The sequence below is a fragment of the Ramularia collo-cygni genome (genome assembly GCF_900074925.1).
Source record: "Ramularia collo-cygni strain URUG2 genome assembly, contig: RCC_scaffold14, whole genome shotgun sequence".
Classification (NCBI taxonomy): domain Eukaryota; kingdom Fungi; phylum Ascomycota; class Dothideomycetes; order Mycosphaerellales; family Mycosphaerellaceae; genus Ramularia; species Ramularia collo-cygni.
Genome location: NW_019716268.1, coordinates 251,201 through 271,393, shown reverse-complemented (window position 1 = coordinate 271,393; position 20,193 = coordinate 251,201). Strand labels below are relative to the sequence as shown.

At 52.8% G+C, this 20,193-nt stretch overlaps 12 protein-coding genes; 5 read left to right on the top strand and 7 right to left on the bottom strand.

Moving 5' to 3' along the window:
• Positions 1-344: 344 nt before the first annotated feature.
• RCC_08422 (uncharacterized protein) lies at positions 345-1,677 on the bottom strand (the record flags this gene model as incomplete). XM_023773673.1 has 2 exons in its annotated part: positions 345-1,298; positions 1,351-1,677. 2 exons carry the CDS (start codon positions 1,675-1,677, stop codon positions 345-347), a joined length of 1,281 nt encoding a protein of 426 aa, XP_023629441.1.
• Positions 1,678-2,223: 546 nt separating this feature from the next.
• RCC_08421 (uncharacterized protein) lies at positions 2,224-2,796 on the bottom strand (the record flags this gene model as incomplete). XM_023773672.1 has 3 exons in its annotated part: positions 2,224-2,553; positions 2,613-2,678; positions 2,728-2,796. 3 exons carry the CDS (start codon positions 2,794-2,796, stop codon positions 2,224-2,226), a joined length of 465 nt encoding a protein of 154 aa, XP_023629440.1.
• Positions 2,797-2,842: 46 nt separating this feature from the next.
• RCC_08420 (uncharacterized protein) lies at positions 2,843-3,427 on the top strand (the record flags this gene model as incomplete). Its single annotated transcript, XM_023773671.1, has 1 exon — positions 2,843-3,427. The coding sequence occupies one exon, from the start codon at positions 2,843-2,845 to the stop codon at positions 3,425-3,427; it is 585 nt and encodes a 194-aa protein (XP_023629439.1).
• Positions 3,428-4,399: 972 nt separating this feature from the next.
• Positions 4,400-5,024, bottom strand: RCC_08419 (related to DNA-directed RNA polymerase II chain Rpb7; the record flags this gene model as incomplete). XM_023773670.1 has 3 exons in its annotated part: positions 4,400-4,415; positions 4,467-4,636; positions 4,695-5,024. 3 exons carry the CDS (start codon positions 5,022-5,024, stop codon positions 4,400-4,402), a joined length of 516 nt encoding a protein of 171 aa, XP_023629438.1.
• Positions 5,025-5,722: 698 nt separating this feature from the next.
• Positions 5,723-6,838, bottom strand: RCC_08418 (uncharacterized protein; the record flags this gene model as incomplete). XM_023773669.1 has 4 exons in its annotated part: positions 5,723-6,054; positions 6,111-6,509; positions 6,569-6,657; positions 6,720-6,838. 4 exons carry the CDS (start codon positions 6,836-6,838, stop codon positions 5,723-5,725), a joined length of 939 nt encoding a protein of 312 aa, XP_023629437.1.
• Positions 6,839-7,694: 856 nt separating this feature from the next.
• On the bottom strand, positions 7,695-9,072 carry RCC_08417 (uncharacterized protein; the record flags this gene model as incomplete). XM_023773668.1 has 4 exons in its annotated part: positions 7,695-8,289; positions 8,342-8,484; positions 8,531-8,773; positions 8,821-9,072. 4 exons carry the CDS (start codon positions 9,070-9,072, stop codon positions 7,695-7,697), a joined length of 1,233 nt encoding a protein of 410 aa, XP_023629436.1.
• Positions 9,073-10,325: 1,253 nt separating this feature from the next.
• Positions 10,326-10,706, top strand: RCC_08416 (uncharacterized protein; the record flags this gene model as incomplete). The annotated part of the gene is made up of 1 exon (XM_023773667.1): positions 10,326-10,706. One exon carries the CDS (start codon positions 10,326-10,328, stop codon positions 10,704-10,706), a length of 381 nt encoding a protein of 126 aa, XP_023629435.1.
• Positions 10,707-10,929: 223 nt separating this feature from the next.
• Positions 10,930-12,495, top strand: RCC_08415 (related to amino acid transporters; the record flags this gene model as incomplete). XM_023773666.1 has 7 exons in its annotated part: positions 10,930-10,961; positions 11,017-11,273; positions 11,323-11,425; positions 11,477-11,674; positions 11,727-11,922; positions 11,972-12,034; positions 12,085-12,495. The coding sequence occupies 7 exons, from the start codon at positions 10,930-10,932 to the stop codon at positions 12,493-12,495; spliced, it is 1,260 nt and encodes a 419-aa protein (XP_023629434.1).
• Positions 12,496-13,310: 815 nt separating this feature from the next.
• RCC_08414 (related to exo-beta-1,3-glucanase) lies at positions 13,311-16,026 on the top strand (the record flags this gene model as incomplete). XM_023773665.1 has 3 exons in its annotated part: positions 13,311-14,390; positions 14,444-14,741; positions 14,942-16,026. 3 exons carry the CDS (start codon positions 13,311-13,313, stop codon positions 16,024-16,026), a joined length of 2,463 nt encoding a protein of 820 aa, XP_023629433.1.
• A 348-nt stretch (positions 16,027-16,374) lies between these two features.
• RCC_08413 (40S ribosomal protein S15) lies at positions 16,375-17,144 on the bottom strand (the record flags this gene model as incomplete). XM_023773664.1 has 5 exons in its annotated part: positions 16,375-16,444; positions 16,501-16,797; positions 16,868-16,925; positions 17,052-17,070; positions 17,127-17,144. 5 exons carry the CDS (start codon positions 17,142-17,144, stop codon positions 16,375-16,377), a joined length of 462 nt encoding a protein of 153 aa, XP_023629432.1.
• Positions 17,145-17,705: 561 nt separating this feature from the next.
• On the bottom strand, positions 17,706-18,094 carry RCC_08412 (probable ribosomal protein P2; the record flags this gene model as incomplete). XM_023773663.1 has 2 exons in its annotated part: positions 17,706-17,879; positions 17,936-18,094. 2 exons carry the CDS (start codon positions 18,092-18,094, stop codon positions 17,706-17,708), a joined length of 333 nt encoding a protein of 110 aa, XP_023629431.1.
• Positions 18,095-18,500: 406 nt separating this feature from the next.
• On the top strand, positions 18,501-19,713 carry RCC_08411 (uncharacterized protein; the record flags this gene model as incomplete). XM_023773662.1 has 2 exons in its annotated part: positions 18,501-18,506; positions 18,568-19,713. The coding sequence occupies 2 exons, from the start codon at positions 18,501-18,503 to the stop codon at positions 19,711-19,713; spliced, it is 1,152 nt and encodes a 383-aa protein (XP_023629430.1).
• Between the last annotated feature and the right edge of the window lie 480 nt (positions 19,714-20,193).

Genomic DNA, 20,193 nt, shown 5'->3' with positions numbered 1-20,193 from the left:
CGGCCAAAACACAGTCGACAGAGATGAATACATGCACCTCTGAGTGACGTCCAACTTCATCATAACTTATCGCGGCTCATCTGCCGTGTGGCATGTTCGCACCTCAAGCGATCGAAACCACACCGCTGGGATTTGCACAGCCCGACGTTGATCACATCATGATCGTGGCAGTCGACAACTTGGTTTCTCCTGCTACTTCCGACGAGAGAAAAGGAACCACAGGTGATGCACAGAAAGTCCTCTCCACGACCTGGGTGTCATTCCAAACTACAGAGACGAGTGAACATTACTAGGTACTGTACTGCACCTTCGACACGCACGACAAGAACAATCTTCAAGCCACTCTACACGCCCCGGGACTTGTCTTCTCCTTCCTTTTCGTTCTGAACCACATGAACAGCTTGCACTTCTGGCCATAGAAAACTGTCTCCTCTCATACTCTCCGGCAGCATGAGTTCCGGCCCGTCTGTGGAAGCATAGGGCGCATAAGCCACCATTCCCCCATTCCTTTCTCCCACATCCCAAGCCTCTTCCATCTCCTTGATCTCTTTCCCACTCTCGGACTGCGCTCCATGCCCACGAGAGCTGCGCTCTGCGGTCCCTCTTGAACTTTTGCCAAGAAGGCCACTCTTCACCGAGCTCAGTACTCCTAATCTTCTTGCCGGTGCAGGCCGCGTGATCTCCTCCACCAAGGTCGGCTCACTCACATGCGGAACTCTCACGCCTTTAACCGGCGGCCTCCTAGCGCGGTGTGGATTAAAGTCCTTCCTCCAGAAACTTCGATGAAACATTGGCTTAATCATCGGTGCATTCACTGCCAATATACCGGCAATCTCTTCTCTCGTGGCCCAGCGATTCGTATTGAGTGTTGAGTGGGCATCCAGCAACGACATCAGGACGGCAATAATCGCCGCGGAGATGATGAAGATCCCGGAGCAGAGCAGCAAAGTCAACGCAATCTTTCGTTTCAGGGGCACTCGAAGATTCCAAAGCATGGGGATAGCTATTAGAAGCAAGCCAGCATCGGTGAGGATGTTTGCGATTGCGGTGGTGTAGAAGTTTTGGGTTCGGGATGTACAACTGAGTGGTGGGTAGGGTATTGTGCCCCAATTTTGGTGAAAGGGTCTGCAGCCAAAGGAAATGGTGAGAATGACAGCGACCGCGGTGAGGGCGACGACAACGCTAAAGATCTTGAGGAGTCGTCGTTGATATTCAAAGAACGGTAGCCGGTTGAACAGGAAAATGACCATGGCTTTCAGCCCCCAAAGGAAGCAGACGTAGGCATACCAGGCGCTGATCTAAAGACAAGTCAACCAAAGAACTTTGTGTATGGTTATCTAGGTGACTGACTTGAAACTTGCTTCCAAATACCAGCCGTTCAATCTGACAATCGCTCAGTTTCCCAATTTCCGTCACATTATAATCTGTATTGCTTCCAAGGTGATATACTACCAGCCTGCAGCATGTCAGATAAAGGAAGAACAGTAAGACTGCAATGCCCATCCAGTCATCGCCTTGCAGATTTCGTATTGGTAAGATGCGAAGCCGTACACAGTATCTGGCCGCAAATGCCACGACGGATATGGCTGCCATGGCATAGTTCTCCGCAAGGTAGGAGGAATCGTGATAGATTTGCGTGCTGGGACAATGCTCTAGGTGGTGACGAGGTAGGATCATGTTTCGCTTGAGCGTTCGTTCTGCTGGTTGGCTACTTGGACGGCATGTTCTGGAGTCTGGACGCGTAGCTCCTCGCTTCTAAAAGTCTCCGTCAGATTGTGGTGGCAAGGTCAGTGGTACGATGGAGGTAAGGGAAGCCTGTGTCAGACCGCTTGCCAGGTGGGTGCAAGGTATGCGATTGACTTTGACTTGCAGGCATACCCATGTGGCCGGAAAGTTCCTCTCCGCTGCAAATTCGGGAGGGATGCCAGGTTGAATTTGTGACAGCTGAGGACAGTAGTGTCTCTTTCACAGAAAACACCTGCATTCATTGGTTCGTTGAGAAGCCTCCCCAAGTGCGCGACACTCTTGTAGACTGCAGGGATGGGATGGGATGGAAGCCTGTATGAGCGAGTGTATTTCGTTTGGTTCAATAGGTACTTTRCAGGACCGAGCCGGATCAGTAATCCATCAAGGCATCTTCTTCCAATACTCCAACATCAACACAAGTGTGAATCGAAATCGATCAGCAGACCATCTTATGATCCGTTCTTCCAAGCCGTCGCACTACCCAACAACCCCAACAATGAACTCAGCAGCTGCCTCAGCATCGCCGCCATAGCTCAAATGACTGCTTCCACTTCCGTTACTGCCTCCACGGCTGCAAAGGAAGTCACTCGAGCCACAGAACTCCATGACCTTGCTCGCATCGACGCCTTCAAAGTCCTGACCGTTGAATGGATCACCGAAAGCCACCACAGCGGCGACTTTGCTTCCATCAAGGCCTTGGGCTGAGAGAGCATTATGAACGGCCATGGCACCTTGCGAGTAGCCAGCAAGGACAAGTTTGGTGTCTGGGCACGAGCTTAGGATGTTTCCTGCCTGAGACGCCATTGCCTGGGGAAAACGTCAGTCTATTGTGAACTATCAATGTGAGAATCGTTGGTGATGCTTACAGCCCCGCCAGTGGCTCCCATGTTGGCATTGCCTGCAGCAGAGGCTGGGTAGTCAACACCCTCTGCCTGTGAAAAGTTAGATGGATATCTACGCGGAAAATGGGATACGCCTTACCGTCACTCTGTCATCACCCAGGCCGGCAGCAAGAGCATCTGCAAGTGGAGGCCCGATGATGGTACCCATGGTGCCTGTGAATGTCAGTGGATTCGTGTAGAGCGCAGGAGGAAAGATGCAAGTACCCAGTTCGCCAGTTCCACGAGCAAAGAGAAGGGTCACATCTTTGCAGCTCCCAGAGGAGCCACCGGATCCGGACGATGAAGTGCTAGGTGTCGAGCTGGTCGAGTTGGAAGCCGCCGGAGTAGACGAGGAAGATGCGGCTGAAACAGAGTCGGATGTCGAAGAGTCTGTTGTCGAAGATCCTGAGAGCGATCCTAGTGATCCTAGTGATCCCAAGGAGCCCAGAGAAGAACCTGATGAAGAGCCGCTGGAGCCCAGAGATCCAAGAGATCCAAGAGATCCCAAGGAACCTAAACCGCTCGAACCGCTAGAGCTACCGCCAAAGGATCCCAGAGATCCCAACGAGCCTAGAGAGGATCCTGATGAAGAGCCACTGCTGGATCCGAGAGAACCAAGAGAGCCGAGAGATCCCAAAGAACCCAGGCCGCTGGAACCGCTTGAACCACCACCCAAGGAGCCGAGGCTGAACTGTCGCTTGTTGATAGTTCGATCAACAGGTGCAGCTGCAGCTGAGATGGCGAGAGTCAGGAACACAGCGGAGTTCTTCATCTTGATTGGTTGGTTGCTTGTTTGTTGAATAGGGAATGGCTGATGAATGTGGAATGAAAGTGGAAACAGGCGAGAACGAGAGAATGAAGCGAGTGAATGATGATGAGAGCTATGAGGTGAGAATACTCTTGAAGATATAGTRGTGTGGTGGACTTACGTCCATTTGATGCTTCATCAATGTGATACAAATGCTTGGCCTTTGGCTTCGATCTTGTCGTGTCACCGGATCTTCTCCCAGAGAGCAATCTCCCAATGTGGATATAAATCAAGATACGACTGCCCGAACTGGCCGTGATTGAGCGGCCACGGGTGTGATTCCAAAAATTTGAGGCATGTGGTGGAGATGCGGTGCTGGTGATTCGATCGACTTTTGCTGTCTCGAGGCACAACCGGCCGCGTTTGGTATCTCCACAGACACGATCTTGCTATTCGGCTGGGTAAGCAGTGGACACACCAAGCCCCAGAGCGAGCATCGAAGCAGACGCCAGCCAAGAGAGCGATCTAGTGGGGATTCTCGATGTTCCTACTCATCAGCGTACTCGGCAAATCAATGCCAGGCGACCAAAAGATTAGACACGAGATGGGAAGACGGACGATACGCATAAGACCAACTTGATGCATCTTGGGTATCTTAAGTCTATGCAATCGAGTGCATTCCCGCCCTCACCAATCCCATTTTTTATCATCACCTTTCCAAACGCCTCGCTGCAAACCGCTCCTGAATTAGAGATATTCTGTCCCGAAATGAGCGAGTTCTTGTGACCACGCGAAGCACACCGGAAGGAGACCACACTTGCAGTGGATCTTCGCGATGATGCCATCATTCGCGATAGAGGCTGTCGAACAGTCTCATTCGACGTAGCTCTTGTTATCATCATCCATCAGCCTCTCGGCCGTGAAATTCGTTCGTTGCCTGGGAGAGCAAATTTATCACCGATGCCGTCACCATGTCAGTCGGCGCCTCGCCAACATGCGATAGAGTCGCTTCGCTTTGCCAGTTCTACTGGAGTAACGGGCTGAAGCACACGTGTTAGCGTATTGCCAGATGTATGATCAAGACAACTCACCCAAGATAATCCTCGCGGATGCTGCCAATGGCATACATGCTACCCATTTCACCACGGATACCTTTGATGCGTAATCGAACCTGCGTACCTCGTTCCACGCTTTGATCCACATTGTCGGTGAACTGGGGTGTGGAGCCATCGACGCTGTACTTGAGTGRATTGGGTATCATCTGCCCAATGCAATCAGCACACTGGTCCGTCCATACGCACAATCACCGCAGCACTTACCGCCTTACTGACGAACACGCTGAGCGCACCCACGTCCACGAAGAAGCCATTGCTCACTACGCTTGACACCAATCCATCCACCACCTCACCACGGAACGGCCGCCAGACGATCGCCCGGTAGTTCAGATGATATACCGCCATGCCCGTTCCTGGTTGGAGCTTCGGCTCGCTGATTTCCTCCACATCCACAATACGGATCACCATGAGCGTGCCCTCGATCGTGCCCTCGATATCTGATCGCAGACGGTCCAGGACAATTCGTGAGGCATCGCTGTTGAAGTAGGAAGGGTGGATGGTCACCTCGCGGTCCATGTTCTTGACGAAGAACATTGCGGCGGATTTCGCGTCACGAGGTGGTGGCAGGTGGATGTAAAAATGAAGTCGCGCACGCGGTATGCTCCAGCGATGGGCGATGACAATGCGCGTATGCGCTGCTCGGACAAACTGCTGAATCGATCTTTTGAAGCGCGGTGAGCACGATGCTGATGGTGATGATTACAATGGAATCCTGGCTAAGATGGCGAAGGCGACGGTGGAAGAAAAGGAATGGACCGCCTCAAGAGGTCGACGCAGACAGGCACAGATGCATGCGGAAGTAATGGCTGCAGGTGCTGTCAGTGCGGAAAGGCTACCCGCCGCTAGCGTCCGTCCTGCATGCGACGGGATCTTTGTTACTCTTTTCCCTCTGTTCTTTCAACTTCAGGAATTCGTTCAACCTCCGCCACGCCACGGTCAGCTTCGAGGTCGAGGACTTCCTAGCTTTTCACAGTCTCCGCCGAATCCGGTGAGGACAAGCACTTGCGAAGTGGACGCATTGTCCTCCATGCATATCGCAAGACCGAGATGGGATGAGTTTCACACGATGACCTTGAAGAATTGACGTATTCTTCATTTGCAGAGGCCAGAAGCATTCGGGTCCCTGGAGCAGGTCCAATCTATATCTATTCTATATATGGGGTATCAATGAGCGAACATCATGCAGCAAAATCCATCGAAACCGCAACGCTACCGCATTCCCTTCCAAGGACTTAGAACCCGATGCTTTGGATAAGACTGCCCATTTGCTTTCCAAACGCTGTCTGAATAACGATCCCGGGGTGACCGAAGTCGTGCCACAAGCAGGGCTGGCCTTCAGGAAAACTCCAACATGTGGCGTTTGGGGCTCCATATTGCTGGGGATTGCTCAGGATGGTATTGAAAGTCGCAGTCGGATCTACGATTCTGGAGCTGGCGTATGGATGCAATTTTTGAAATTGACTGTTTGCGCTTTGCATCTGGGCATTCCAGTATTGCGTAAGAGCAGCAACATTTGCAGCATCTGGTCCTGTTCCCCAGCCGAATGCTCCAATTTTTGAGATTGCTAAGGCAACAATTTAGTAAGTGTTCCGTCTCCAGTACGACTTYGGGGGTACTCACGAGGGACTAGGATGGTGATGAAGTTGCGACCACCCAACTGCCACTGTCTCTCCAGCCGTCCGAAGTAGTCTGCAACGTCTGGCCCTAATATCGCCTGAGCGGTGCTGCCGTTTCGTCCCTGGAAGGCCTGAATGACAATATCGTTGATGCCAAACCAGTTGATGAAGAGAGTATTTGCGGCCTTCCACTTCAGCTTACTTGAAGCGGCGGCGCCGATCGTACTCTCAAAAAGCGCCAGCTGCCCACGGAAATCACCATTGGGGGTGGGCGGATTAGGATTTTGTACGCGGGAAGAGTTCACGGTGTTCTGGGCGACTGCAAAGTCGTACGCTACAGTCCCGTTCCGAGCGTAGCTTTTCATGACTGTGTCGACCCACATGTCTCCTCCTGATAGTCGGACTAACATCGCACCTTGTCAGGAATGTGTAGAAGACTCTACCATTGTGATCTCAACTCACTGCCCGGCACTGGAGGATTTCCCAACGGATTGCTAACTGACGGCTGAGTTCCCGACATACTAAAACCAGTAGCGGTGTAGGAGTCTCCACTGCATCGATTTGTTAGCATGGACTTATAACGTGGAAGCTGTACTCCGCAAGTAAGACATACAAGATGAACATGAACTTCGTTGGGGCAGTGGCCGTCTGCCTTCGAAAGATGTCTTGAAGCGGCCATGCAGCCACTGTGGAGCTGAGAAAGCAAAGCGTTACGAGCCAGAAAGCCAGCATTGTTGCGTTGGTACACGGCGTGAGATGCGTTGGTACATGACGTGAGACTGGGAAGAAAGCTCCATCTTAAAGCGTTTGAGAAATGCAAGGTAGGCGCAGAAGGAGAAATTTGCTACAAGCCTCATCATACGGCGAGCGCGACAGCCATCCCGGCCTGCCTTTTGCTTCATTATGAGGGTGCTGCAACTACTTTGGTAGTCGCGTCCGACGGTATGCAGTTGTGAAGATGCAGCTCCGGGCCTCGAGCGAGCCACGCGACACGGAGTCACCGTCCGCGAAACCGTATCAGGTCTTCCCAGACGCCTCAACCACCAGATATGGAACTCTCTCTGGACGAGCCTGCGAGAGGACCTGTCCATTGCGCCAGAAGTGTAGCGACTTCTCTAATAGGTTTACGCATGTACTTTCGGGAGGTATGTTCTAGCGAGTCTGGATCGTCGCCAAAGATACGCGAGTGTGCCACGTTGTGGTGGCTTGATCGACAAGAGGGTCTGGATCGAGTCAGATCGAACTAGCCCGGTGTTGGAAGTCAACATTTACTGCAGGAGCGAAAGACTTTTTCGTCCTTCAAGGTTGCTGTCACTTTCAGCCACGTGGAAGGCCGCAAAGATCTGTCCGAACAGTGAAAAGACAGAAAGATGACGGGAAGACTGGCAATCCGCCTCAAATTCTGGGTTGGACCATGTTCGGTTGGCAACTTAGTTGCTACAAGGTGCTACACGTAGCATTTCAATGACTCGAAATCCACATCGACGCAGACAATGTTCTGAGACTTACTGACAGATCGGCTATCGCTCTGCTCTACATATGGCATGCTCGCTATCCAAGATAATTCCTTGCCTTGAGAGATGCCTTCTCATGCATGATGGGCCGCATCGGGAAGCATGGGCGCCTCATCGTGCTGTACTTCGTACGCCATATCGCGATGAATGACCATGTCATCCGAACTCTCGCTTCCACTGCTGCTGTTGGCTCGCCACAGTGATATGTCGCCAAACGGCTCCGCTGAGATGGCTGTGCGATAGGCAATATCCTGCTCTGGTCTGAGCTTCATTGCGTTGTCTCTACCGGGAACTGGAGTTGCAGCAGCACCATGAGTTTGGGGGTCTTTCTTTCCGGGTAGTACTGGTGTTGGCGCTCCGCGAGCGCCGCTCGATGTTGGCGAGCCTGATTTGCTCTTCTCGGTCTTGGATGACTGGCCGCCGGACGAGCCTGAGACATTGGACATGCCGTAACTGTCGTCGCCTTTGCCTCTCGTAAATCCTAAACCGAAACCGGAATCAAACGATTCCATGAATGCTTTGAGTGCCGACAGAGTGCTGGCAGCAAGCGCGTAGGAAAGCTCGATCTCTAACCAGATGGAGATGAGAGCTCCGTCGAGGCCTGCATCCGCATTACGGTGCCGTAGCTGCAGCGTGTAGTAGTTCCTTGCGAGCGAAAAGCCCAGAGCTCTTCCGATGAATGTTAGCGAACGAACCGTAATCAAGGTCGAGAAATACATACGGGAGTCGGATCCAGAATGCAATAATTATCATTGCTTTCTTCGTCCATGGCATTTGGAGGTTCCAAACGAGGTGGACCGGCAAGGCTAACAAGACCAACTCCGTGATGATATCGAACGCGGTCACGACTTGCCAACGAAGGTCCTAAGTCTGGTCAGCCACGTTTAGCTCAGGCATGCGATTGTGTTACCTGAGATGGGCATGAGGAAGCATTGTTACTGAATGCCCAATACCAGCCAGACTGTGGTTTGGTCGGACAGCCTGCTGTGACGAGAACGATCGATACCACGCCAAAGATGGCCACCACGATGTTGCACGTGCGATAAAGAAGGATCTGCGATGGCGTCTTGGTGATGCGGCCAAGGAACGATAGCATCGCACATTTTGATAGGTAAAGCGGGATGAAGAACAGTATGATACTAGCAACAGATGCCTATCATGGTCAGTGTTCTTCTAAGCTGCCACTCTGCTATAGCTAACCTGGTTGAGTCTTGCCAAGTCCTCCTCGGCAAGGATCTTGGACCATGGTCTGCCCAGTCCTGCCATCAGCGCGGCATAACCTGATGCAGTATGGCCGAGCGACACCAAAGTTGCCACCCCGATGACAGCATCGTCCAGCCCGTACGCATTCCGACGGATCCACACGCGGAGTAAGGCGACGCAGACGGTAAAGCAGAGACAAAGCGAGATTGTAAATGCGAGTGGATTCACGTAGCCCTCGCGCCGAGGCATTCTTGGAGGCTTGATTTGTCGTCAGGTGTCTCAGTATTGCGGAGAGACTGATGTGCGTGATGCAGTCATGTAGTGAACTTGGAGACCTCCTTTCGACGCAGGACTCGAGCAAACGCGGTTTCTGGCTGAGAGCGGGCCGCCGCAGACGGAGATGATGAGAGTATGGAATTCGCAGTGTTGGAAGAGAGCCCATTACTTGAGACGGCTGCCAAACAGCGGTGACACCGAGAGAAGGCGGGAGCGCATGTGCTACCACATGCTCCAAATACTCGCAGAAGCCTCWCACGTACACACAAGAGAGCCAGCTGGGGTTGTCGGATGGGTGCAGCATGACTTAAATTGAAGCGGCCATGAGGGAGACGAGCGAAGCGCGCACCGAACCTTGCTTCGTTGAGAAGTGCCTGTCCTACGACACCATCGGATATGCGGATCTCCTTGGCGAGTTGGTGGGCATCGTCGACCACAAACAGATCTCGGCGGCCATGCGGTGCGAGGTCATCATATCAGCCCAAGAGTACACGCTCTTATGGCCGGCTCGCTGGAGAACCATTCGCCGTGCAGCAACGAGGGCAACGTGCATTGAGGATCCGATTGCCTGCTTATTCCACTCGTTTGTGCGGCCGTAAAAGTACAACGGCCTTCCTCGGGCGGATACGGGGCGCGCAGTGGTACTCGTGCGACGCTTCCATGCCGTGCAACCTCAGCACTCAAATTTGCCGCGTTGCAGCCCGCCAGCCCGGTTAGAGCTTCGTCGGAGAGTTTCCTCTAACGAACCCAGGGGGCATGCAGACGCCGTATGAAACGCTTTCGGTGGCATTGGGCCGCCGTGGTACCTGTAACCTGTCAGAGTGAGGAGATTCGTGGCTTGGCATTGACTCCCTAAGAGGTAACCTGCAGTAGAAGTAGCACGGAGCGACGGAATGCTGGTGACGATCAGATTTCGTGAAGTACACTCGCCTCGAAGAAAGTGACAGCCCACGGAAAGGGAGCCGTTTGGTGCGCGCGATCTTGTGAAAGGAGCGCTGAAAAGTCTTGGAGAGAGGTAGGTCTTGCCATTACATGTACTTGCCATGCCGTTGGTGCGACGCTGCATTACACGCCTTGCGMTCGGCATCTGCTTTGTACTCTGCCTATTCAAGGCCACTGCGTTGCATCTCTTACTTTCGCCCTGCGCATCTCCTCTGCCCACCACTCACACCCCTCGCTCCTTCCCACGACAACAACAGTTCGTCAACAGCACGTGAGCCGTCACCATGGGCGCGACTGAGCTGCCCGATCATCAGCACTCCGACCATTTGTCGATCGAGGACCGCGAGCATGGCTCTGATGGATCCGTGTCCCACGAGAAGGGCAACACGACCCGCGACGAGGTCGAAATGTCGCGCATGGGCAAGAAGCAAGAGCTGCGGGCAAGTGGCGTCTTCTCCATTCACTCTCCAATCTCTCCACTGACGTCGAGTCAGAGGACATTCAAATTCGTCTCCATCGTTGGTTTCGTCACCATCTTGCAGGCTACCTGGGAGAATGTACTCCTTGCCAACTGGTTCGGCTTGTACAACGGCGGGACCGCAGGTGTCATCTGGTGTACCATAGCTGTATGGCTGTTGATGCTGTGCATGATCGCCTCGCTGTAAGTCTACACTACCTCGTTTCAGAGTGCGAGGCTAACGATGATAGGGCCGAGATGTAAGTCGAAAGCACTCTTTCAACGATGTACAGCGTCCTCGAATGTTGGAGTTGCTTCGGTAACTTGAGTCGTCCTTCTCAGGCGAAGAGCCTGCCTCTGATCATGACTATGACTTCGCTGGGCGAGTGCACTTTCCATGAAGGACCAATGCTAACATGTCCAGGGCGAGCATGGCTCCCACTTCTGGCGGCCAATACCACTGGTAAGTCGAATTGATGAAAGTAGAACATCATTGAGCAACGTTGACGATCAATCAGGGTCTCCGAGTTTGCACCACCTTCATTGCAGAAGCCGCTCAGCTATGTTGTCGGTTGGTGCTGTTGTCTGGGTTGGATTGCGGGCGTTCCATCGTGTTGCGTTCAGCTCGCTGGCATGGTCCAAGGCCTTGTCGTCCTGGTCAATCCAGCCGCCAACGTGTCAGACCCGTGGAAGACGACATTGATCCTGTATGCTTTCATCCTGTTGGCAGTCGGATTCAACATCTTTTGTGCCCAGCATCTGCCCCTGGCCGAAGGTGAGTCGAGGCATATACGAATTGTCAAGATGCATACTGACAAGCTCAGGCGTGCTTCTCTTCGTCCATGTGTTCGGATTCTTCGTTTTTCTACTCACCTTCTGGATCATGGCGGATCATGCACCAGCGTCACAGGTCTTCACACAGTTCAAGTCCGTAAATACAATTCTGTTTCTCGCCACTCTCGACTGACAATCCTCCAGTGACGGCGGTGGCTGGGGCAACATAGGCCTCTCGTGTCTGATTGGACTCTCCACGCCAGTATGGTGCTTTATCGGTCCAGATGCAGGCGCTCACATGTCTGAGGAGCTCCGAGATGCATCCCTGCAGCTTCCCAGAGCGATGATGTGGGCCACAGTCCTCAATGGTTTCCTTGGAATCACAATGCTCATCACCTTCTGGTAAGAACGGTCCTCTTGAAGAACACCCACTACAGTTCTAACACTCGCATAGCTTCTGCATCACCAACCTCCAAACGATCCTCGAGAGCGAATCAAGCTTCCCCATTGTGCAAGTGATCCAGAACGCCACGGGCTCAATCGCCGCCACATGCGTACTTGGCGCACTGCTGGTCGTCTTGATCTTCTTCTCGACCGTCACCACCGTTGCCAGTGCTTCCCGACAGATCTGGGCATTCAGCAGAGATCAGGTAATAGGCTGGAGCGTCGCCATGATAGAATCATTTCTAACCAGCGCAGGGCTTTCCATTCTCCGCCTGGATCCGCTACGTAGCACCCGATTACGAAATTCCTGTCAACGCTGTACGTAGTTACATCGTCCGCAACTCGCTGCCATGCTGATTATTTGTTAGCTGCTCGTCTGCCTCGGCGTGTCTGCAGTCATGTCGGCCATCAACTTCGGATCTGACGTGGCCTTCAACGCCGTCGTTGGTGTTTCAAATGCCGCCCTCTGCTTCTCCTACATTGTCTCGGTGGGTTGCCTCAGATTGAAACGTCTAAGAGGCGAGCCGTTACTTCCTGCTCGATGGTCATTGGGGAAATGGGGCGGCCTTATCAACGACATTTCGCTGGTCTTTCTAGTCACCATCTTCATCTTCTCCTTCTTCCCCACAGATCCAGCACATGGGGATCCAGGGTGGGCAGCGAAGTTCAATTGGGCCATCGTGATCTTCGGCGCGACCTGTTTATTGGCATCGGCATACTACGCCCTCCAAGGTCGGCGACTATATGTTGCACCAGTATCTTTGGTGAAGGAGGAGTAAATGTTTTCCAGCAATGGGATGGCGGCGGTTTGATACTCACATTGTGCAATGGCCGCATGTACGAATACTGCAACATGGGGGGTTTTGTTATGATCGGAATGGAGAAGAAAATAGGAGGTGAAGATACCAGGGGTCGGATCGTGTACGAAGCCAAGCAAAAGCTTCGACGATGATCATCTTTTCTCTCTCACTCTCTCTTCAGTCTTCACTTCCTCGATTGCTGAGCATAATCATACTGCGAAAGCGTACGCTGTTCCCACAGTCGGCGTGTACCATTCAAACATGAGGATCCTTTCGAAGTCGCACGTGTCTGTCGCGTCGCTTGACGGTTGATCACGTCGAAATGTGAATCACGTCCGCGGTTCGCGGCCTCCACAACCCGAGACAAGCATGCCTGAACCTTGAGGGTCACTTACCGGCATCCATGTTCAAGACAGCAATCTCTCAGATTCGACATGACTTGTCTGCGCGCTCCAAGTCACCTTGCACTCCAACAGTGAGATGCAGGATCGGCTCGGAAGGAACAGTCATCACACCACCTTCTCCAAGATCTCGAACAAGATCTGCACATGTATAGGAGACGGGAACATCGGCGGCTTGCGGATCAATACGTACTATACTAGGATCGCCTCTAACAAAATGTATAAACCCGGTCGACAAATTTCACCACGATTGGCGCGTAGCTACTCCGGGAGAGCGTCGCGGCGCGTTAGACATGCCTTTAATCTCCAAACAGGTCCYCTTTTCCTCTCGACTCTTTACGAGAGAAGACAACTCTTGCATCACAACGTCGCTGCCGCGGGAAGGTTTTCAAGATGCGCTCTCTCTTATCGTCTGTCATTATTGCTTCATCATGCGTTCTTCTTGTCTTAGGTCAGCAACAGTATAGACAGCCAGCACCTGCATACATTATCCAACCAGATCCAACAGCATACTTGAACTGGCTTCCAAACAACCCCGGTCATGGACTCTTCCGCGACAAGAACTCTTCTGTCACACCTTGGACGCCAAATCCTCTGCAGAAGCCCGCGGACTACCCAAGACCATTAACTTGCGGCATTGAAAGTCCAAGCACTCAGACCGATTTCTGGCTGTCGAACATCAGGCATGAAGGCAGCAGTCCATTTCTCGTAAACGGCGAGAACTACAACGTATTCCGAAACGTAAAGGACTTTGGAGCTGTAGGCGATGGTGAAACCGACGACACCGATGCCTTCAACAGAGCCATCTCAGATGAAAGTCGCATCGGCGGCGGCAAAGGTGCTGGTGGCTCGACAGGTCAGCCAGCGCTCATATACGTGCCTTCAGGGACCTACATGATTTCCYCCAGCATCCAACTTTACATCGATACACAAATCATTGGCGATGCCATCAACCCTCCGACGATCAAGGCTTCCTCAGTCGCCAGAAACAACACGGTTATCATTGATGGATATGATTTCGGACAGCCATCTACCACGAACTTTTACATTGGCGTGAGGAACATCATTATCGATACCACGGCCGTGTCTAAGGATTACACCATTTACGCGTTGAATTGGGCTGTCAGCCAAGCTACGAACTTGATGAATGTCGAGTTTGTGATGCCCGTAGACAGCCAGCACATTGGAATTGAGATGGACGGAGACAGCTCTGGAGGCGGATCGGGCTTGTATTTTGGAGATCTGAGCTTCACTGGTGGTTTGGTGGGGATTCTCTTCAGCAACCAACAGTACGCCATCTCTCGATGCAAGTTCCGGGATGTCGCGACTGCTATTGCGATCAAGCATGCGTTTGTCGTCACGCTGCAGGAGATCGACTGTGCCAATGTGGGGATCTGCGTGGATATGGGAGGGATCGATGTTTCGGGGAGTGTCAGTTTGATTGATAGCTCATGCGATACTTGTGGTGTTGTGGTAAGTGTCGTCAATAACAGGATGCTCGCCATGTGCTGAAATTGTTTGAACAGGTCAATGGAACTAGCTCCGTATTGCTGGAGAACATTGCAGTGCAGAACTCTGGGCCTACGCTGAAGCTCAATGGCGTCAACCGAGGTATCGGTGATTTGACTGGAAAGACATATGCTTCTGGTCACATTTACCGAGATGATCGTGGTGGCCCTGCCAGTACAAATGGCACCTTTCTGACTTATACCGAGAGAGGGAGCCTGACTGGTGCTGATGGAAAGTACTTCGCCAAGAAGCAGCCGCAGTATCTTGACTATCCTGCATCGGCATTCGCGTCGATCAAAGATGCCGGAGCCAGAGGTAAGTCAGGCCAAAGCCTCTTCACGCATCGGAGTCGAGTTGATGAGGGAGCGAGGACACGCCCTTGGCAACTTGGTCTGCTCTCCACTGGTTTGGCCGCTGGCCCTGCTAAGCTGTAGGCCTCGAGGCTGTGAATCTCACTCCGATGCGTCTAGATGCTGTTTCAAGTTCGCATGCATTGCATTGCTGACTAGACACAGGTGATGGCGTAACGGACGACACTGCTGCCATTCAGCAAGCTCTTATATCCAATGCCGACTGCAAGATCACTTACTTTCCTCACGGTATCTACCTCGTCACAGACACAATCTATGTCCCACCGGGCAGTCGTATTGTCGGTGAGGTCTGGTCTACCATTACTGCTTCTGGAGATAAATTCAAGGATGACAGCGATCCTCGTCCTATGATACAAGTCGGAAAGCCCGGCGAGGTCGGCGTGGCCGAGTTCTCCGACATGCTCTTCACTGTAGCGGACATTCTCCCAGGCGCTATCATGGTGGAAGTCAACATGGCCGGCGAGAACCAGGGAGATGTCTCCTTCCACAACACCCACTACCGAATCGGTGGAGCAGCAGACTCCCTTCTCGAAACCGCATGTCAAACCATCTCCGACCCTTGCAAAGCAGCATTCATGGTTCTCCATCTCAAGGAGACCTCATCGACATATATCGAAAACGCCTGGTTGTGGACCGCAGACCACGATCTCGATGCCGAGTACGTCCAGCAAATCGGCACTGGAAGAGGAATGTATGTCGAGGCCACACAAGCCACCTGGCTTATTGGAACTGGTTCCGAACACCACACGCTCTACGCCTATCAATTCCACAACGCCCGCAATGTCTTTGCCAGCTTAATGCAAGTCGAGACGCCATACTGGCAACCTCTTCCCCGCGCTCCTCTCCCTTGGACACCCAACGCCACCTGGAACGACCCAGACTTCTCCGGGTGTCGAGCATCCAACATCTCGCAGTGTTACATGCAATGGGCCCTCCGCATTCTCGGCGAGGAAACGCAGACGCTGCCGTTGTATGGACAGGGGATCTGGGCGTTTTTCAATGGACCGAATTATGGAGCTTGTGCGGGCCCGAATGGGACTTGTCAGATCAATTCTGTGGAATTGGATGGTTTGGCTAGGGGGAGAGCAGTGGAGTTGTATAATCTCAACACGAAAAGTATTCAGAATCTGATCACGATTGGGGGGTCGAATGGTACCGTTGTTGCTACGCAGGAGAGCAGTCCTGGGAGCTGGGGTGGTGTTATTGCTGCTTATCTGGGGTATCAGTAGAGGTTAGTGCAAAATGATAGATCGGTAAAAGTATTCGCTACATGTGAGCTCCTGGAGACACATCAGACATGACACTTCTTGGCTATTCCCATCGCGTTCTAGTCACTGACATTGCCGCTGGCGACGCGCAGCTTTGGCTTGGTCGAGTAAAGCGTGCGATTGCTGACGTGGACGATAGGTTGCGGCTTTTAATCTAGTGATCGGACAGGAAGAATGAACGGATGCAACAAGTGGCGTGAAGTTTTTTGGATTCATTTCTCGACTATCATGTCATGAATGCATCCATAACTGTGTTTTGAACAGCAACTGATGCAGCACCCCAAACTCCCATAACCTCCAAGCAAACCTCTACTTCAACGGGATAAAACGCGAAGAGTGGGTGGCACCGATACCGGGACGACCGTGCTTGACTGGCTTGCTGTTCAAGAAATTAGCGACTGCTCAGAGTCCTGCTGTCATCGAGATGGAACGTACTAAGAGATGGAGAACTCGGCGAGGTAGTGGCCAACCATTTCAGGCTTGATCTCGACCTGGTTGAACTCCTTTCCAGAGTAGACACCAACGACGGAACCAATCATCTCTGGGACAATGATCATGTCACGGAGGTGGGTGCGGACGGTGTCGGGCTTCTCGTTGGGCTTGGCCTCCTGCTTGGCCTTGCGGAGCTTCTTGATCAGACCCATGGGCTTGCGCTTCAGGCCACGGTTGAACCGACGGCGAGCGCGGGCGTGGACGACATCGCGGAGCTGCTCGGAGGAGAGGTCCAAGAGCCTGAAGAGGTGAAATGGTCAGCACTTTCGCGCGCGGGGAATGTGATATACATGTGCCGGCTGCTACTCACTCGTCCAGGTCAATGCCGCGGTAAGAGAACTTGCGGAACGCTCTCTTTCTCTTCAGCTCTGTTCACCAATATATCATCAGTCCATGTTTCCTTCTTCCAGCGCCCCTTTGTGGCCCGTCCACAGGGTTTTATGCCTCGACGAAGTCCTCGAAGGAGCGCTCGTAGGTGGGTAGTGTGCGCATACCGGCGGCCTCCTCGGCGTTCTACGAAACTGTCAGTATATCTGTTCAGGAGGACAATGGTGTATGATACGACTCACGTATTCAGTGTCAGCCATCTTGTGTTAGTATGGGCGGTCTGGTGATGTCGCTGAAGATGGCGGAAGTTGCAAGTCGTCGTGTGGAATTTGTGATTGTGCCAAGCCGGCGCGTTCGGAGCAAAGCATGTGGGACGGGTGACCAGAATTTCTGCCTTCGAGTCTCGGATCATCGTTGGAACGTTCACACAAAAGTTCATAGGAAGACAGACCTCAATAATATTGGTTGACTATAAGTTACGTATTTCATGAATGGCCGACAAGTGCTTCATTTGGCATGCCCTGCTCAATCCGGCATGACGTGCCATACACAGACTACATCCAGCGATCTTCAAACTTCACAACATCACATTAACACAAGGAGTGCGCGTTTGGGTATTGGCCGGGAGGAGGCTCTGGCTTCATTTCTCGCAGAAGTACATATGACATCTGCCTGTCCAGCCGACGACAAGTCTTTCACACAACCTGTACGGCATTCTTGAACATTTCCTTCGTCCTGAACTCCTCCACGATTTCGCAGTGCTTTCATGTCGGCCTGCACATCTTCCAATGATCTTCATTTCCTTCGTGAACGCGATGCGCTTAGTCGAAGAGACCGAAGCCCATGTCCTCGTCAGACTCCTCCTTCTCCTCCTCCTTGGCGGCCTCTGGAGCAGCCTCAGTGGCACCACCAGCGGCGGGGGCAGCACCGCCAGCAGCTGGGGCGGCACCACCAGATGGGACGGATGCAAGCTTGGCGGAACCCTCGGAGATCAGCTGTAGAAATGTTAGATTCGAGTGACGTATGTTCAGGCGCATTGAATTTCGCGTACCTCGTTGATGTCCTTGCCCTCGAGCTCGGAGAGGAGCTGGGTGAGGCGCTCCTCGTCAGCCTCAATACCGACGGAGCTGAGGAYCTCCTTGACGTCCGAGGCGGAAGGAGAGGTGTTGCCACCAAGGGTGAGGAGCATGTAAGCTGCGATGTGCTTCATTTTTGCTGTTTCTGCGGTGGTGGTCAGATGGGAGTTGCGGGACTTGATTGAAGTTCGCACTCACTGGGTGGTTATGGAGAGAACGAGAGAATCAATCGATTTAAGCTGCGGGTTGGTGCAGCGGACTGAAGCTTCTGATGTTCGAAAGGAAGTTCGCGGTGTTGAATTCGTAGTTTGTGCGAATGTAAGGGGCTTAGTAAGCGCCGACCTTACGTCTTCTCTCGACCGCAACCAGCTAACGAGCAACCTTATCATTGCCACGACACTCTTCTGGACACCACCGCGCATATTCTGGTCATGTGCATTCTCATCGCTCCACCGAAAACTTCCAGATAGCGACGCCGCTGCTGGGAGACACTCATTACATCACAACCCACCGCAGGGTAGACAGTGATTCACAGACATCATGACGGTCAGTCTTATCGGCGTCCGGGTGACCACGGAACTCTGCTGATACTGACCGCAATACACAGTCATTTCAATCCCTTCTTTCCTCCATCGGCGGTGGCCAGCCAAAGGCACCGCAACCGAAGACGAGCGGGGCGACCAACTCCGCGCCTGGAACTCCAGGCAGCACACGACCGCCGATTCCACCTTCCACTGCTCGTCCTGCTGCTACCAATTTGGCTGCCGGAGTGAAGCGAAAACCAGATGATCAACCCGGACCTCCACAACCCAAGACTGTGCGAACGGAAGTCAGGGTTCCCGTAAGGCCAACCTCACAAGGCGGTGCGCATCCTGCTGCCAAACCTGCTCCTTCCATCACGGCTGCACCTAAGCCTACGTCTTCTGCGATGGCTCAACCCACAGCCTATCGTGGTACAGCGAGACCTTCGGGCTCGATCCAGCCAGCGAAACCTCTATCCGCTCCGGCACCTGCTCCGAAACCTGCTGCCAAACAACCAACAGTGACTGCAAGTACCACCACACCCACCGCACCAACCGCAGACAGTTCTTCCAAACCGAAACGAGGCTTCGCCGCAATCATGGCAAAGGCCAAGGCTGCTGAAGAAGTAGCCAAAGCCGCTGGTTCTAGTATGATCAAGCACAAAACCGTGGAGAAGATGACCAAGCGAGAGCGGGAGAAGGAACGTGAGCGAGCACAGCAGGCCGTGAAAGCAAATGGGAAACCCGGTGCGAAGGCTGCGAAGGCGGGGCAACTTCCAGACCGGAGTCGGAGCAACACTCCAAACGATGTTAAGCCTGGCTTGTCAAAGAAGGCACCGGAGATCGCATACAAAGGCACGATGAAAAAGCCCGTGAAACCTGTGCCCGAGATTGCTTACAGAGGTACGATGAGAAAATCGGTGCCTGGAGAGCAGGCCCCAAAACCAGTGGCGAAGAAGGGTATGGCACAGGACAAGTACGGTGGATATGCCAGCTGGTCCGACCTGAGTGGCGCTGAAGATGAAGAAGAAGACTATGAGTCGGATGCTTCGTCTATGATGGAAGCTGGACTGGACGATGTCGAAGCCGAGGAAACGATGGCACTCCGAGCTGCGAAACGGGAGGACCAGGAGGCTATGGAGGAGGAGGAACGTCTCAGGAGGGAAAAGGCCGAACGAAAGAAGAAGCTTCTGGCTCTTAGCAAGAGCGCTGCTGCGAAGAAGAAGTATTGAGGAATCTCGATGCTGCGGATGTGGCATGAACCAACCTCACTTGTCGGTCTGGGGATTGGGCTCCAATTCGGCCAGTCAAGGGCGAATTATTCGGAGCGCCAATCGAAGGACTCAGCGCGGGGGTTGACTACGAGAATGGAGCATTGATTTTAGCGACGTGTGGCGATTTAGCGGGTGGTGTTGGATGGTTTTTTTGATTGCTACTCATTTCAAAGCGATTCTGCATGTTCACGGGAGGTCGGTCTTTGAAGCGTTGATTACGTTGTTTTGTGATCCTTGGGCGGAAATTCATTATCACGCACGCATCGGTATGGTTAAGATAGATTGTTCTGGTGAAGAGGATACGGACAGTATCATGTTGCTGTTCATGGAACAGTCGCTTTCCGCCTACACGAGGCCGTTTATCACTCTCCATTTCCTCTCTTACAGGATTGGTCTCATACGCGATACAAGTCGGAATGGGAATTGGATGGGGTTGCT